The sequence below is a fragment of the Hippoglossus hippoglossus genome, chromosome 18, assembly GCF_009819705.1.
Source record: "Hippoglossus hippoglossus isolate fHipHip1 chromosome 18, fHipHip1.pri, whole genome shotgun sequence".
Taxonomy (NCBI): Eukaryota; Metazoa; Chordata; class Actinopteri; order Pleuronectiformes; family Pleuronectidae; genus Hippoglossus; species Hippoglossus hippoglossus.
Window position 1 is genome coordinate 10,157,726 of NC_047168.1, and position 14,713 is coordinate 10,172,438.

Sequence of the window (14,713 nt, forward strand, 5' to 3'; positions counted from 1 at the left end):
GGCAGGATCAAAAAGTCGACTCCGGTGGGACTCGAACCCACAACCTTTGAATTACTGCATTCATAGCCTAGAAGTCCAATGCGCTATCCATTGCGCCACGGAGCCACCTGTTGCACACACTGCACCCAGTGGTACTTGTAGGTAGTTGAGCTGATGTGGGGTGGCTGGTGAGTCTATAATGTGTCCAACACTGGATGTCGCCAAAGTTGCACAGTTACAAGAAATACAAAACAGTCTGTAGAATCTTACTTCACCAGAGAGTCAATACTTATATGGTTAGAATACACAAATGATGATATAAAAGACATGATCGCGGAAAACAAAGTATTTACGGAGGAATACACCACAACCACGTGAATCTAGACTTTAAAAAAAAGTTATCCTCATTCCCGGTGCAATTTTACTTTAATCGACTGTGCAACGGAAATATGATGACAAAATAATATCTTGATTTTTTACAGCACTTCTTTAAACAAAGTTACAGTGTAGACATTTTTTTAATATTCAGATAATTGACTTTGGAGGACTTATTCCACACAGTAAAATAACTTAATTACAAATAAAAGTCCTGCGTGGAATGAAAGTAAAAACAGGACTTTACTGTAGTGGTTGGTTGAGGTAGAGGTAGTTCCAAATATTTGTATAGGGGCTGTTGTTTTTCATTTCAATATGGATTCATCAACAGTTTGTTTGATTGTTCTCGATTAATCAATTGAATGTTTGCTTTGTAAAAAATCTAAAAAGCAAAGAAGTACAACTAGGAGCGCTAGGGGGCGCTCCAACATATGAAGACCTGAGCCCTCCTGCAGCAGTCGCGTGTGTCTTCCCCCATTTCACAATCACTATGCCAATAAAAGCTAAAATATCTTTTAAACAACACTGGCTGATAAGGAGTACCTTTATAATGTTTGTTTTGTCCAAATTAATTTAGTGAAATCTGAATCTGAAATAAATAAAAACTGCATCTGGAAAAAATAAGACCTCAACTATCAAAATATTTATTAAAGTGAAAAATAAAAATACACATTTTATTCAAAATAATGTAGCCGAGCGTTTTGTTGTCTTATATGTCAGGCACCAAATAAAATAGCTTACAATAATTCCAAAACACTTATAGTTAGTTTATTTTAAACATGTTTTTTTTTAGCTATAATAATAATACATGCACGTGAGAAAAAAGTTACAGCAAATAAAGTGAAATTTAACAACAAACACTCAAAATAAGATCAAGATCATAATTTGAACTTACATTTTCAAACTTTTGTTTTTTTGTAATGCAAAAGACGACATGTTAATCAAAAACAAGCATACAATTGAGATGGCCCCACGCATGCGCAGTGTGGTGTCTTTAATTAATATGTTTGTATATTATTAATCACACCAGCTAATGGTTTAGCAGCTCCGTTACATCCGGTTTAGGCAGACGGACGGAGGATGTGGACGTAACCGGATGATAACCCTCTTGACTCCTGCGTGCCTCTGTCACATCCTGCCAGGACCGGAAGTGTCTGGGATTCTGCTCAATCTCCAAAACAGTCGCTTGTAAAAAGGAGACAGAGCGAGAAGCGTCTGCATCTCTATACACACACACATACACACACTCCATCATCATCATCATCATCATCGCCCTCAGCCGGCTTCCATTCATGCAGAGACCATCGGCACGGGACATGCTCCACCAGGTCAGGCTGCTAACGCACCGTGCTCATGCGTAATTACGCACAATCCAACGGGAAGTGAGTATTAAACGCGGTGGCTAATAATTCGGATTGGCTCTTTTATTTCTCGCGGATTTCTCTCAGGTCTGCGCCGTCGACCGCTTGGACACAGGAGAGGATTAAGTTACTGCTGCTGGCGGAGGATTATTTTTATTGGCCTGCTCTTGTCACGCCCGAGTCTTTTGGAGATCCATTTCCGAGTAAAGAGAGGCTGCCGAAAAAACGCCAGGTAAGATCGTCCTCTCGAGAATAATGACCCCGCTGTGTCCGCGTCTCACTGATGGATTAACTACGTGTGAATACACCTTTGTTCAGCCCTTTGTTGCTCCTGCCTTTACTGCTAAGTATTGTCTCTGCAAATCCACATATCCTTGTATTATGTGCAGCAATGCAATTAAATTGTGTGTAGCCACAAAGCATGTTGTTAAATGTCTGGCTCCCCAATGGCATCTCATCATTGGTCAACTCAGAATACCTGAATACCTATGCAAGTGTTTCAGTCATTGCTTCCCCTTGATCGGTTTTATCCCCACAAGCACAATTTGGACCATTTCCTGCATTCCTGCTCATAACAATCTGCTTGGACAACTGGGAAGCGTTAGGTAGATGGCATATAGAGTTACTGGCTCCCCTGCCTCAGCAGATCTGGCTGCCCAGAACCCCCCCCCCCCCCCCCCCCCTTACCGCCTTAGCATGTTTTGGTCTCAGGCGGATCATGCCCTTTTGTCCACTGAAGCCTGACTGTACTTTTCAGGACAGACTCCGGGTATGAAAGCTTTCCCCCCTGCTGTTTGGACAAACCCAGCTTTTCTCTCTGGCAGGCTGGCCTAACGATGTGGGGGAATTTACTGAAGAACAATGGAATGCACCAGGATTTTAGTTGGACACTAGTTGGACACTGAGAATTGCTTGTCAAGTGTTTATATATGACATTTTTACAACATAAAATCTAACAAATAAACAGGTCAAGGTAAAACACAGATAAGAACGAGACTGGCACTTAAAAGAGCATAAACCTCCTCAAAGGCCCAACTGTTCCTTTTTAAATTCAATCCACCTGCCCCCGAAGCCAAGTAAGCTGAAAAGGCCCAAAATGAAAGCTCGAGAGCCCGAACTCGTAGCTGCTCCACTAGTGTGTCAAGTCATCGTTTATTTGGCCAATAAAACATCAGAGAGTAGTAAACAATTCCAGACGATCATATTTGTCACAGTTGCAATTATATGAAACTGAGAAATAAAGCAGTAAATCCTCACAGTTCAGCCGCTGGAACGAGAGCGTTTCTGCTCCTTGTTTGTCACGTTGTTGTTTATTACTTTTCCAATTCATGTCTGCCATTTATTTCCCTTGTCCACAGTTATGTCTTTCCGGCGAGGTGTGGTCAGGCAGAGCAAGTTCCGCCATGTCTTTGCTCAGGCGTGGAAGGCCGAGCACGGCATCGACGACGTCAGAGTGTCCCGCGTGACGTGGGACACCTCCCTCTGCGCGGTCAACCCCAAATTCATCGCCGTTATCATCGAGGCGGGCGGAGGAGGAGCCTTCCTCGTTGTTCCCATCAGCAAGGTCGGAGCATCTCTGCATCACATCCAGCACTAACACTCGATCAATACTTTCAAAAGCCTCAGTCTTCCGCACTGCTACTAAAGTGTTTTCTCACTCCTTGTATGGCTAATGCCTGTGCAGCAATTCTACAGATCCAAGACAAATAGTGGACAAAGGTTAAACTGTAAAATATTTCTCAAGCGAGCTGTCAGAGTCTAACTCTCTGTTCCTCCCACAGAGCGGCAGAGTCGACCAGTCCTGCCCGACAGTGTGCGGCCACGCAGCACCGGTGCTGGACATCCAGTGGTCGCCTCATGACGACAACATCATTGCGAGTGCCTCAGAGGACTGCACAGTGAAGGTACCCTCACCGTCGCGAGGCTTGTCGGTGTGCTGGTGGTTTGCGGCACAACCACAGATTGTCTGACTGATTTCAGGAAAAGGCTCATATCACAGAGATGTTTGCTGACATGCGCTAATAAGAAAAAAAGATGTGCATCTACGTTTTACATATAAAATGTTAATTATCTTCTGAATTAACTCTCAGCAAGAAAGTGAACAACTGCATTTCTTTCCTCTAAGTTACTTTTGAGGTTTACACAGAAACATTTAAATGTCATCATACACCCTTAGCAAGGAGAAAACCTATTTCTTAAGTCCTTGTTTAGCTGGTGTTAATGTTTTTGAAACACCAGTTTTCCTTTCCGTGACCAAGAACAAATTCTGTGAGCCAATTTAAAGACATTCTATGTGAATGCATGCTGCTGTACCTAAACAAATGCCTGCTGTGTTGTGTTGCCTGTAGGTGTGGCAGATCCCAGACGGGGGCTTGACAAGTCCAATGACTGAGGCCATTGTGACCCTGGAGGGCCACAGTAAAAGAGTGGGCATCCTGGCTTGGCACCCAACCGCTTTCAACATCCTCCTCACTGCAGGTAGCGTCATTCGTCACATTCTGGTTTCGCTTTTCGGTTTCAAAAAAGTACTTGGATTATGTATTTATTCATTTTGTATCATTATGTGTCATTCTTGAGTTGTATACCAATGTGAATCTCCAGGAATGTGACGTATGTAAATCTGTCTGGAAGGAGTTGGCGTTCAGTGACAGCCAGTTCAAATACTGCCGCAGTATACAAGCAAGGAATCCGAAGTCCTGACAGGAATTCATAGCATGCAGTGCAGCTTGATCGACCGGACTAACCTGAGATATAAGTACACTCTGCTGCAACTGCACTGGATTTAGTTTCATTTGGCAAGTGTACGAGACCATGTTTATCTTTGTATATAATCAAATCACTAGAGGTGCAATTCTGGTTAAACCTGTGTGAGATTGTGAGCTGCTGTTATTGTATGCTCGTGAGTGTGCACATCATTTACAGTGCCTCATTTTCCAATTAAACTACAAGTAACCAAAGACGTATATTGATGAACTATAACGATGCTTTTACAATTTACAAGGCCAACATAAGAAAACAAAGAGGAGAGATCTAACAAAACTGAAGAAAGCAACCTCCCTAACATACCGGCTTGAATTTCCCATGCAACTACTCGCCATCTTAACGCAACCCTTATTCAAATAAGCAAAATAAAATTATATTTAAGCTCCTAAACTTGCCTCTGGATCAAAGTATTTTCTTGCTATAAGCATTAGGTATTTTTGAGAAAGTCTAAAATCGAAGTTAAAGTTTGGAAACTTTCATGTGTTAGATTGTGTTTATCAAGAGTTAAAGGAGACACATGAGGCTTTTTCAGTTGGTCTTTCCTCTTGTGTGTTGTGTTATTTGTTTTGTGTATGTAAAAGTTATGCAAAGTTAAAAAGCCTAAAGTCCGCAGTAAAGGGAGCTCCTCTCCACCACTAAGCTAAGTGTTTGAGACAGAGGCTGAACAGAGGAGCTGCATCAATGGACAGTCTGAGGAAAGTGATGTGCTTTCTTAACTTGAGAGCATGTAAACCTTTTCAGTTTCAGCTTGAACCCGAATATGAGCATAATAAGGTGAGATTTGACTGGCGTAGCTAAATTCGAACTGATATCTCCTTGCAGCAGATGCCATCAGCTCTTGACCCAATCAACTTCTTTCCCAGTATTTGCATTCAGGCACACACCTGTCACACAGCAAACCCGTTCATTCACATCTAAGATTTAAGAGCCGACGAGCACGGCCATAAACACTCCTTAATAAAATGCTTTGCTGTTAAACAGCCCAAGGTTCATAATGAATCCCAAGGACTTATGGGAAAGTAAACCCTGAACCATTTCCCAGATCTCCCCACTCAAGCTTCAAATGTCTCCTGTCCCACTCCAGATCTATAAAACTCTGTGTGTCCTCCGTCTGCGTCCTCACCTCTTCAGCTCTCTCTCCCTAGGCTGTGATAACGTGATGTGTGTGTGGAACGTGGGGACGGGGGAGCTCGTGTACCAGCTGAGCGATGCCCATCCAGACCTGATCTACAGTGTCGGCTGGAATAAGGACGGCAGCGCTGTCTGCACCGTCTGCAAAGACAAGGCCCTGCGCATCATTGACCCTCGGAGAAACACCGTCCTCAAGGTTATTTGAATATTTGTGTGCATATGCGTACAAAAGAGGTTGCGCAGTTCCGCATCATGCGTGAACATATCCTGACGCTAAAGAAATCCCATTGTGCTCCATTCTCCTTCTTCTACCAGGTCAGAGAGAAGGTCCATGACGGTACCAGGCCTATGAGAGCTGTGTTCCTCTCTGACGGGAAGATCCTGACCACAGGCTTCAGTCGTATGAGTGAGAGACAGCTGGCACTGTGGGATACGGTAGGTCACTAGCACCCCAAGGTATTACATCAGTATCGGAAAATTCTGATGTACACTACTTGCATCCAATATCCATATTGTTTGCGGGAAATACTCTGCCCTTTGTTTAGTGAAGGTTGGGATGCATTAGATGGACATTAGTAAGCACTTATAATAAGTATCGGATCAATATTTATTGTTTTACAGAAAGATCTCTCCGAGCCAATGGCTGTGCAAGAAATGGATACGAGTAATGGAGTTCTTCTACCCTTTTACGACCCTGACACCAACATGGTCTACCTGTGTGGAAAGGTATACCCTCAAACCCCAATTCACCCAGCTGGTAATGCTTAGTTTGATGCACTCGTTTTCATTCTGTTTTATCTTCATGTTTTCAGGGGGACTGCACCATCCGGTATTTTGAGGTGACGGATGAATCCCCGTATGTTCACTTCCTCAGCCTGTACAGCAGCAAGGAGCCGCAGCGAGGGGCAGGCTTTCTCAGTAAAAGAGGCGTGGACGTCAACAAGTGTGAAATTGCACGGTAGGTACAGTTTGTTTAGTCAGATGAGGCTGAGGGAATTGTATATTTTTCTTCCCAGTGTTTTGGTCAAATTTGGGTTCAAATGTAATTTCTGAGTGAAAGATTCAAGTGGCAGGACTTCCTTATAAACGGGGTTAAACGTGGCACGGACCCTGGAGGGGTGGAGGGTGTTGTGGTTTTATTATAATTTCCAATGGTCTGATTGGTTCATTAATAACAATGAGCTAAGCCAGAATGAGGCCTTTATTTAATTCATGAGATATATATATATATATATATATATATATATATATATATATATATATATATATATATATATATATATATATATATATATATATATATACATATATATATATATATATATATATATATACATATATATATATATATATATATATATATATATATATATATATATATATATATATATATATATATATATATATATATATATATATATATGTATATATATATATATATATATATATATGTATGTAAGTCTGAGAGTCTTAGAAGAAAGACTACCACATTGAAATTCATGGGAGAAGATAGAATTACAGTAGACTTGTCCCTAAACAAGGTTTCTAATTCCCTGGTTTTTTTGTAGGTTCTACAAACTGCATGAAAGAAAAGTGGAACCCATCTCTATGACTGTACCACGCAAGGTAAGACATTAACAAATTGATGACATCATGTTAACAATAAATACACTTTACTTATCCACCCCATCTCTATCTTGCCTCCCCAGTCGGATCTATTTCAGGGAGACCTTTACCCGGACACAGCCAGCTCGGAGCCGGCTCTCCTGGCCGACGAATGGATCGCCGGGCAGGACGCACCGCCGCTGTTGGTCTCCCTGAGCGGTGGCTACTCGGCTCCGCCATCCAAGCACCGAGACACCCTCAGGAGCAAGCCCAAGCTTGCCTCACAGGACTCTGGTGCCCCGCCGTCGTCAGGCAACGTAGCAGCTCCCACAGCAGCGCCCACCAAGGAGCCGGAAGAAGAGGCGCCACAGCCACGAGTAGCCGTGAGAGAGACGGATGGAAATGCAGAGAGGCCGAAGAGAGAGGTGAGTCGATAGTGAGACATTTCAGGCCTCATGGAAGAACCGTTTGTACGAAGAGATTTCATGAAATCTATCATCATTTACACACTTCAATGAAGGTAGACAAGTTTGTTGAATCTGACAGACTCACCATAGGAAGGGGAAATTTTGGATAAGAAAACAAGCACATTCTTGTATGAGGCCCATTGACCTAACTAATGTCTTTCGTGCTCAGAGTCATTTTTCTGACATGTTCCGTCTCTTCTCTCTCCTCAGGATGACGTGCTGAACGAGTTGTTGGCAGAAATGAAGGCTTTGCGCGCCGTCGTGCTCGCTCAGAGCCAGAGGATCGAGCTGCTGGAGCGGCAGCTGGCTCGGATTGAGGATGGGGACGTATGAGGACGCAGGAGATTCACTACATTCCGAGGGCATTCCCTCTTAATCCATAGACCATAGCCTTACTAGAATCAACTGTACCTTAAGCTGTGTAAGTGGGAGAATGTAGTGTACGGTAGCAACTAACTGTGAATCACAGTTGCTTACGACTCAAGTCAACTATTGCAGTGAAAACAGCCCTGCAGTTTGTTTCGGTGAGTTTTCCAGATTGTGGTTGGAGAACAAGGCGTCATCTGCGTAGCGTGAAGTTTAACAGTGAGATAATGTTTGGTTTTATGAGGGAGTGTGGTAGCAGCGATTTGGTGGTGCATATATTGGAGCTTTGCAGAATTCCATGTCATAATTTTGAAGGTTTTTTCGAAGCAGTTACACCGGCACCATTGCCCCAAATTAATGCACACGCTAGCAACAAGCGTTATATTCAAGCTAATGAAGGTTTATATTCTATAGCAAAGCAATTAAGTACCTCTAATATGATTTTCTTCCTTTCTGACGCACTCACAAATGTAACCATTAGGGCTATTTAATCAGGTAGTTAAAGCTGCTAAACAGTGATGTCATATCAGACCCTAAATCGTTACCCATCTTGTGACTCGTGCTTTTGTTTAACTTGTAGGACGCTGTGTGTGTGAGGTTGACGGTAGGAAAATCTTCTGGTGAACAAATCTTGACCTGGACGGAGAGATGTGTTGGAACGGTAGCCGATGAGAGCGTAGCTAAATATTTATGTGTCGTGTAATTCCGTGTCGTCGATGAAAAGGTACCGCTTGTGAATTCGTACCTCGTGTTGTTCACGTCATGAGGTGAGATATTTGTCCACATGAAGATAAAAAAAAAATAATACGCAGAAAAACACTCGCCCCTTAAGCTTCCTTGACACTTGTGAGTCGTGAAGTCTCCTGAGCATTTTTTTTTTCAAATACAAACCTTAACACGAGTTACAGTGCGGCCTCGCTGGTAACACACTAAATATATATTCGAATCATCAGTTTTACAGCCACAAGAAAGAGGGAGTTACACCGAAATGTGACACATTTTCTACATTTTGCATTTGTAATGGTGTTGAAACTGATTATTTTTGTTTTTGTTTTTTTGTTTTACTTTTTGCCGGTACTATTTAAAGGCACTTATAGCATAGTATACTCATAATGCAACAATGGTACTTTTCACATCACGCTTTTCCTTTCATTCCTTTACTTGTGATTTATATATCTCAATGCACTGACCTCCTAACACTAATTGTGAAAGCGGTAGCATTTAAAATGAGACTACATTGTTAAAGCTCAATAAATATTCATTCCTCCTTTGTATAAATGGAGTTGCTTTTTTCTTTACGCCAAGAAATGTTTTGCTCGTGTTCATTGATTTGTGGTGAATTTCAGATCATGATATGTTTTAATAGTGTTCACTGTTTATTGAGTGTAAGGTGGCTGCTGCTTTAATGGCCTTACTGTATGCACACACTGCATTCATCAAGTATTGAAGCAACATTGATTATGGGATTTCTCAGGGTTTTGCTTTGTAAGCCTCCGTGCCGATGATACCAGGGTTTTCTCGGGTTATCCCTCCATCTGTCGCGACATCTCAAGAACTCCTTGAAGGAATTTATTCAAATTTTGGTTCTTACGTTGTACTTGTTAGATTCAAGTTTGAACTGATTACATTTTGGATGGTCAGAGGACAAAGCTTAAGATCACTGTGACCTCACAACTTTTTTACCTTGTGAATGCCTTACCTTAAGAGAGATCCCTTTCAAATCCATAATGAATGAAATTTAAAACCGATTTTAAGTACAACAGATATGAAGGAATATCGGACACCAAGATTTACTTACACTTCCCCATAATTGAAGAAAATGTATAATAGCCGAGTGGGGAGTAACCCTGGGAATGTCACGTTATCTCTCAAACTACAGACAGAGACATAAGGTATGAAGCTGAGTTTACTGAGATAGACAAAACATGTAAAGCTCTTATCAGTTTCATGTTGCTCTTGTTTGTAGTTTTATTACAGCGTGTTAATATCTGGATTGTTGATAAAGAGCTTACAACACACTGAGATGATACAAACTATGGATGCCGCCAAAACATTTCTTTGAAACTTCACAGCACAGTTGCTCTCCGACTGTAAATCAATAATGTCTCATGCTCTGCACGCCACACAGTCGTGGGTGTTTTGTGCGGGGTCTTTTGTGTAACTCAGGGTGAAATACACTGTCATACAGTTAGTCGTCTCTGCTAGGTGCAGGGCCTGTGGCTGCGTGGCCACTGAAGCATGAAACAGGATGTGGCTGACATGTTTCACAGTCAGCGTGCAGCTTTTGAACTCGTGCATTCTTCTGATTGGCTCACATCTTTGCAAACTGTGATAAACACGGCCTAAATCACATTGTCATCTGATTCAGGCTTTAATTCTTGAAGTGATGTTAATTTGAAAAAAGATTTACAGACCCCTTCTGTTCTTCACCCCTATAATGAGCTGTTATTGCAACCTGTTCACGGAAATGACAGTGCATGATTAGAATCTGTCACGAGAAACCACTGTATTCTGTTCATTGCTCATAGGTGAATTCAAGTCAAAATGCGTATATGTACTCAGAATATGTTGTGTAATAACCTGCACCTGTGCTGCAGAGTAAAAGTGACATAAGTCGACTTTGTAGTAGAATAAATTCATATCTCTACGTCTTCCTCTTTCCATGAACAGTCAAAATAGTTCTGAATGGTACTTTCCACCACGCCCTGCTTGATTTTTGTCTTCAATCTGTCATTGCTGCCTTCAGCCTCCGCCTTCAGCCTCCACCTTCCACCATCCACAGAGAGTTTCAGACAGCTCACCACATCTCATGCACACACACACACACACACACACACACACACAAACACACGCACGCTCTGTCACACTTCAAAATTACTTGATCACCACTCAGTTCCTGACTCGTCTTCTTGTTTGGCTGCACAAACTTTATCTGCTGCTCTTGACTTCGGTGAGTAGTTCACAATTTACTTCCTTTTTTTTAATATTTCTTAACAATTGTTTAGCACATTTTTGTCTAAATACTTCTCTACAATTAAAACTCCAAATGCATAATCTTAATATTACACCTTTCACATTTAAAACACTTGAACCATTACTTAACATACCGTACATGTGAAATGGTTTTGTAATTACAATGTTGCAGGCATTAATTTACCACTATGGTCAGTTGCCCTCATACCTTTCAGCTCTAATCGTGTGTTCAGTGCACTTACTTCATTTCCTATTAGTATTTTAAATCTTGATTTTGCAGCACTTAATGTATGATCTTAGTAAAAAAAAAGTGTTCTTCAACACTGATGCTTAATTATAATTTTGACAGGAAACCAGCGATGGTGCGAGCGCTCTGCTAGTTTCCTGTCATTGCAACTCATGCATGCAGAGATAAAGGCGACACAGACATTTTGTTATATCTCCAGAAAACGTATGTATATTAATATTTTTCTCCAACATGATTTGTGTAGTATTGAAGCATTATTTGCAATGTGTTTTCATTAACTTTACTTTTTTTCTAGATCCTGAATGTAAATTTGTCAGAGTTAACGGCAAAAACCAGCCTTGAACTGGAACACCAAGCCAGTGGGATTTTTCTACTTAACAGGGAACTTTCTAAAGAGGTACAGTACATTTCTGATTCCAGTCTGACTTAGTATTCCGGGATTAAGAGTTTGTTAAAACTCATAGGATTTTGGTTCACACTCTCTGCATAATATGTGTGTCAACCTGATTTTAGTTTGTCACAGGAGAAACTAGGTTTCACAAAACTTATAAACAGCAGAAACATATATAAAAATGTCGATTTTTGTGGGATAGTCTAATCCTGCTTTTACATGCAGCATTGTTTTAAGACAGCCGACAACAGTGTGGCAACCAAATATGAGCAATAACTCATAAAACCTCTTTTCAAGTCCAAAAGTCTATTGTTTTAGAAGAGTTGTTCTACAGTTTAGGAAATGTTTTTGTACATATTGTTATTTTGTTAATGTGCTCAACACCAGGCATCTGTTGTACTTCTGTCAGTCCTTCACTTGCAACTCTCTCTGAGGTTTCTACATTTTTTTGGGAAGTTTTTCCTCACTCAAGTCGAGGGTTTAGGACAAAGAATGTCGCACTTTGTTAAGCCCTACGAGGCAAATTTGAATTTGTGAATATGGGCTATACAAATATAATTTGATTGATTGAAATATGCTCTACAAAACATTAGATGGTAAGCATTCCAATGAGATGGCTCCTGCTAAACCGTTAATAGTGCAGTTGTGAAAATACAAATGACTCTTTCAACAATAAGCAAAAAAGCAAATGAGATCAGTTTGCAAAGTGTCTATTTCTTTAGGAGACAGTCTCACAAAAACAACAAATCTTTGAATTGATGAAATCCAAGCACTGAATATGTGACACATTAACTCAGTCAACCTTTTTTTCTGTCTTCATTACAGGCATGGCGGATGATTACCGACAATCCACTGTGAATATCATGATCCTTTCTTTCTTCCTAGTAGCCCTGCTTTTATTACTGTTCTTCTTCTACAAAAAGATGAACCAGGAGAATGATGGAGAATACATCATCCAGCGCATGGTGCTTAAGGAAGGAGGGATCAGGGACCAGACGAGGGTCGCAGCAATAGCTCTGGGGACACGTGTCAGAGCCCGACTGTGTCCTGGCAGTGATTCATATGAGGAAGGGGAGGAAATGCAGGAGGTCAGAGATGAGGAGGGACAGGTGGAGGAGGGGGGTAGCCAGGGGAGTTACAGCGAGGGGAGCAGCCAGGAGGAGGAGGAGGATAATGAGGAGCAGGGAAAAGGAGATAACACCTCACATGATTCCTCGACCTCAGAGGGTTTGAAGGCAGGGGAGCAAACCAGACTGACGGATCAGCCAGAGGCAAATGTGGAGATGGAGGGGAAAAGGGAGGAAGTGGCAAGTAGAGGAGAGGAAAGAGGAGGGTCTGGATTGCTGATCGACCTGAAGCAGTTTTCTGGAAGTGCGATCTGGTCTGAAGAGAAGGGGATGGAGAGGGAGGTGACTTCTCTTTGAGCTCAGAAGAAGAAGGTGCACTGACCAAAGAAAATCATTTACCAGCTTAAAGGATATTTCAGTTTGTACCCCACAAATGAATCAAGTTTTTTTCCAATTACAGTTCAACTGAGTTAATATAGCTTATTCATTTTTAATTTGAACAAACCTAATTCATTTGCGTGTTACCAATTGAAGTAGCCTATTTCTCTTTAACTGGGTAAGCAATTTTGGATGTAGTAGAAATGCTGATCCTTGTGTGTTTTTCTAGAAATAATAATAATAAATACTGGAATCACTCTGTAAAACATCCACTATGAGTATTTTTTTAATTACAATAAAGCCCTGGTATTATTACTTCCTGCTGTAGCACAATACAAAGCTGACTGGTGAATGAAGCTGGTATAAATGCAGACGTACACTGTTTGTTTAAGAATGTTATGTTTTATTATGTCACACTGATTCAGTTAAGAAATCAGATTTTCTATTATTTTGTCAACCATCTATATGTGGTAAATTTTGGAGTGTAACATATTTTCAATTGTTTAAAAATGTTTTTTGAGAATAAAAACAGAAGAATACATACAGACTTCAACATGTTTTTCTTTTACTTAAAATTATATTGACACGATCAATTGCTTATGTGACAGAACATTGATAGGCAACTTTATTGATAATTGATTATTATTTTTTATTTATTTCTTTAATAAGAAATTGGAAAAAGTAAATGGTTCCAGGAATCATATATTGACTCTACAGCTGACTGTATCATTATATGTTTATGCATATAATAAATGTACAATTAAATAATTCCAACAACAAATGTCACTATGAACTGAAAGTGGCATCAACTTACAGGTAAACAATTGTGGTTATGGCCGAGCTGTTTAATGATATTCTAGTGAGATTTACTGTAGTTAAGGTAACTAGTACACATCTTACATTCTTTAGTATTATACGCTAGATGTATTTGAAGTAACAAAGGTAAAAGCACAAATCTATTATTTTTTTATATTATATATTTACTGTTATTTTATCACAGATGCATTTTCACATGAAGAATACTTCAAAGTCGAAAGAAAGTTGAGGTGGATTTGATCGACTATACTTTTTAAAATCTATGATGAGGCATCACACTATATATAAGTTTATCATATAGTGTAGTATATGTAAAACCACACTCTGCAATGCAACTGGTGATTTCATAGTTTATAAATAAATGTTGCGGTAAAATGTAGAGCACTGTTAATGAACGAAAATAACAGACAGACATTATGGATCTGCTGAAAATATGAATTTACCTTTTTTTGAGGGCAATGTTTACTCTAAACACCATAAACTGTATTTAGAAAGTGTATAACAGCACAACAACAAAAAACTAAAGTGAGAACATAATCAAGTAGTGACATTTGTCCTCAGCATGAACCAATGGGGATGTAGCTCAGTGGTAGAGCGCATGCTTCGCATGTATGAGGTCCCGGGTTCAATCCCCGGCATCTCCACCACTTTTATTTTTAAATTAAATTCATACCACGACAGGTGTTTGTCATGTAAACGTGTTCAACTGTTTTAACTGATGTGATTAATACATTTAATACACTCGTATTTCAACGCGTCTCTACGTGTGTGTGACATGAGAGTCCCTCCTTATT

The 14,713-nt window shown here is 40.5% G+C and overlaps 1 protein-coding gene, 1 long non-coding RNA gene and 2 other non-coding genes across 5 annotated transcripts; 3 read left to right on the forward strand and 1 right to left on the reverse strand.

The window, feature by feature from the left end:
• Positions 1-16: 16 nt before the first annotated feature.
• trnar-ucu lies at positions 17-105 on the reverse strand. Its single transcript is given in 2 exon segments — positions 17-52; positions 69-105. It is a non-coding gene; the product is annotated as a tRNA-Arg (tRNA).
• A 1,382-nt stretch (positions 106-1,487) lies between these two features.
• coro1b (coronin, actin binding protein, 1B) lies at positions 1,488-9,321 on the forward strand. Of its 2 annotated transcripts, XM_034615582.1 has the most exons (12): positions 1,488-1,682; positions 1,803-1,947; positions 3,074-3,279; positions 3,497-3,619; positions 4,064-4,193; positions 5,624-5,805; positions 5,925-6,044; positions 6,231-6,335; positions 6,422-6,567; positions 7,178-7,235; positions 7,319-7,639; positions 7,892-9,321. In XM_034615582.1, the coding sequence occupies exons 3-12, from the start codon at positions 3,076-3,078 to the stop codon at positions 8,012-8,014; spliced, it is 1,512 nt and encodes a 503-aa protein (XP_034471473.1). In that variant the 5' UTR covers positions 1,488-1,682; positions 1,803-1,947; positions 3,074-3,075; the 3' UTR covers positions 8,015-9,321. The 2 variants fall into 2 exon arrangements, with proteins under 2 accessions (XP_034471473.1, XP_034471472.1); XM_034615581.1 differs by having other exon boundaries at positions 1,488-1,947.
• Positions 9,322-10,828: 1,507 nt separating this feature from the next.
• LOC117779411 lies at positions 10,829-13,430 on the forward strand. Its single transcript, XR_004617003.1, has 4 exons — positions 10,829-10,997; positions 11,370-11,471; positions 11,563-11,664; positions 12,484-13,430. It is a non-coding gene; the product is annotated as an uncharacterized LOC117779411 (long non-coding RNA).
• A 1,061-nt stretch (positions 13,431-14,491) lies between these two features.
• On the forward strand, positions 14,492-14,563 carry trnaa-cgc. Its single transcript has one exon. It is a non-coding gene; the product is annotated as a tRNA-Ala (tRNA).
• The last annotated feature ends 150 nt before the right edge of the window (positions 14,564-14,713 follow it).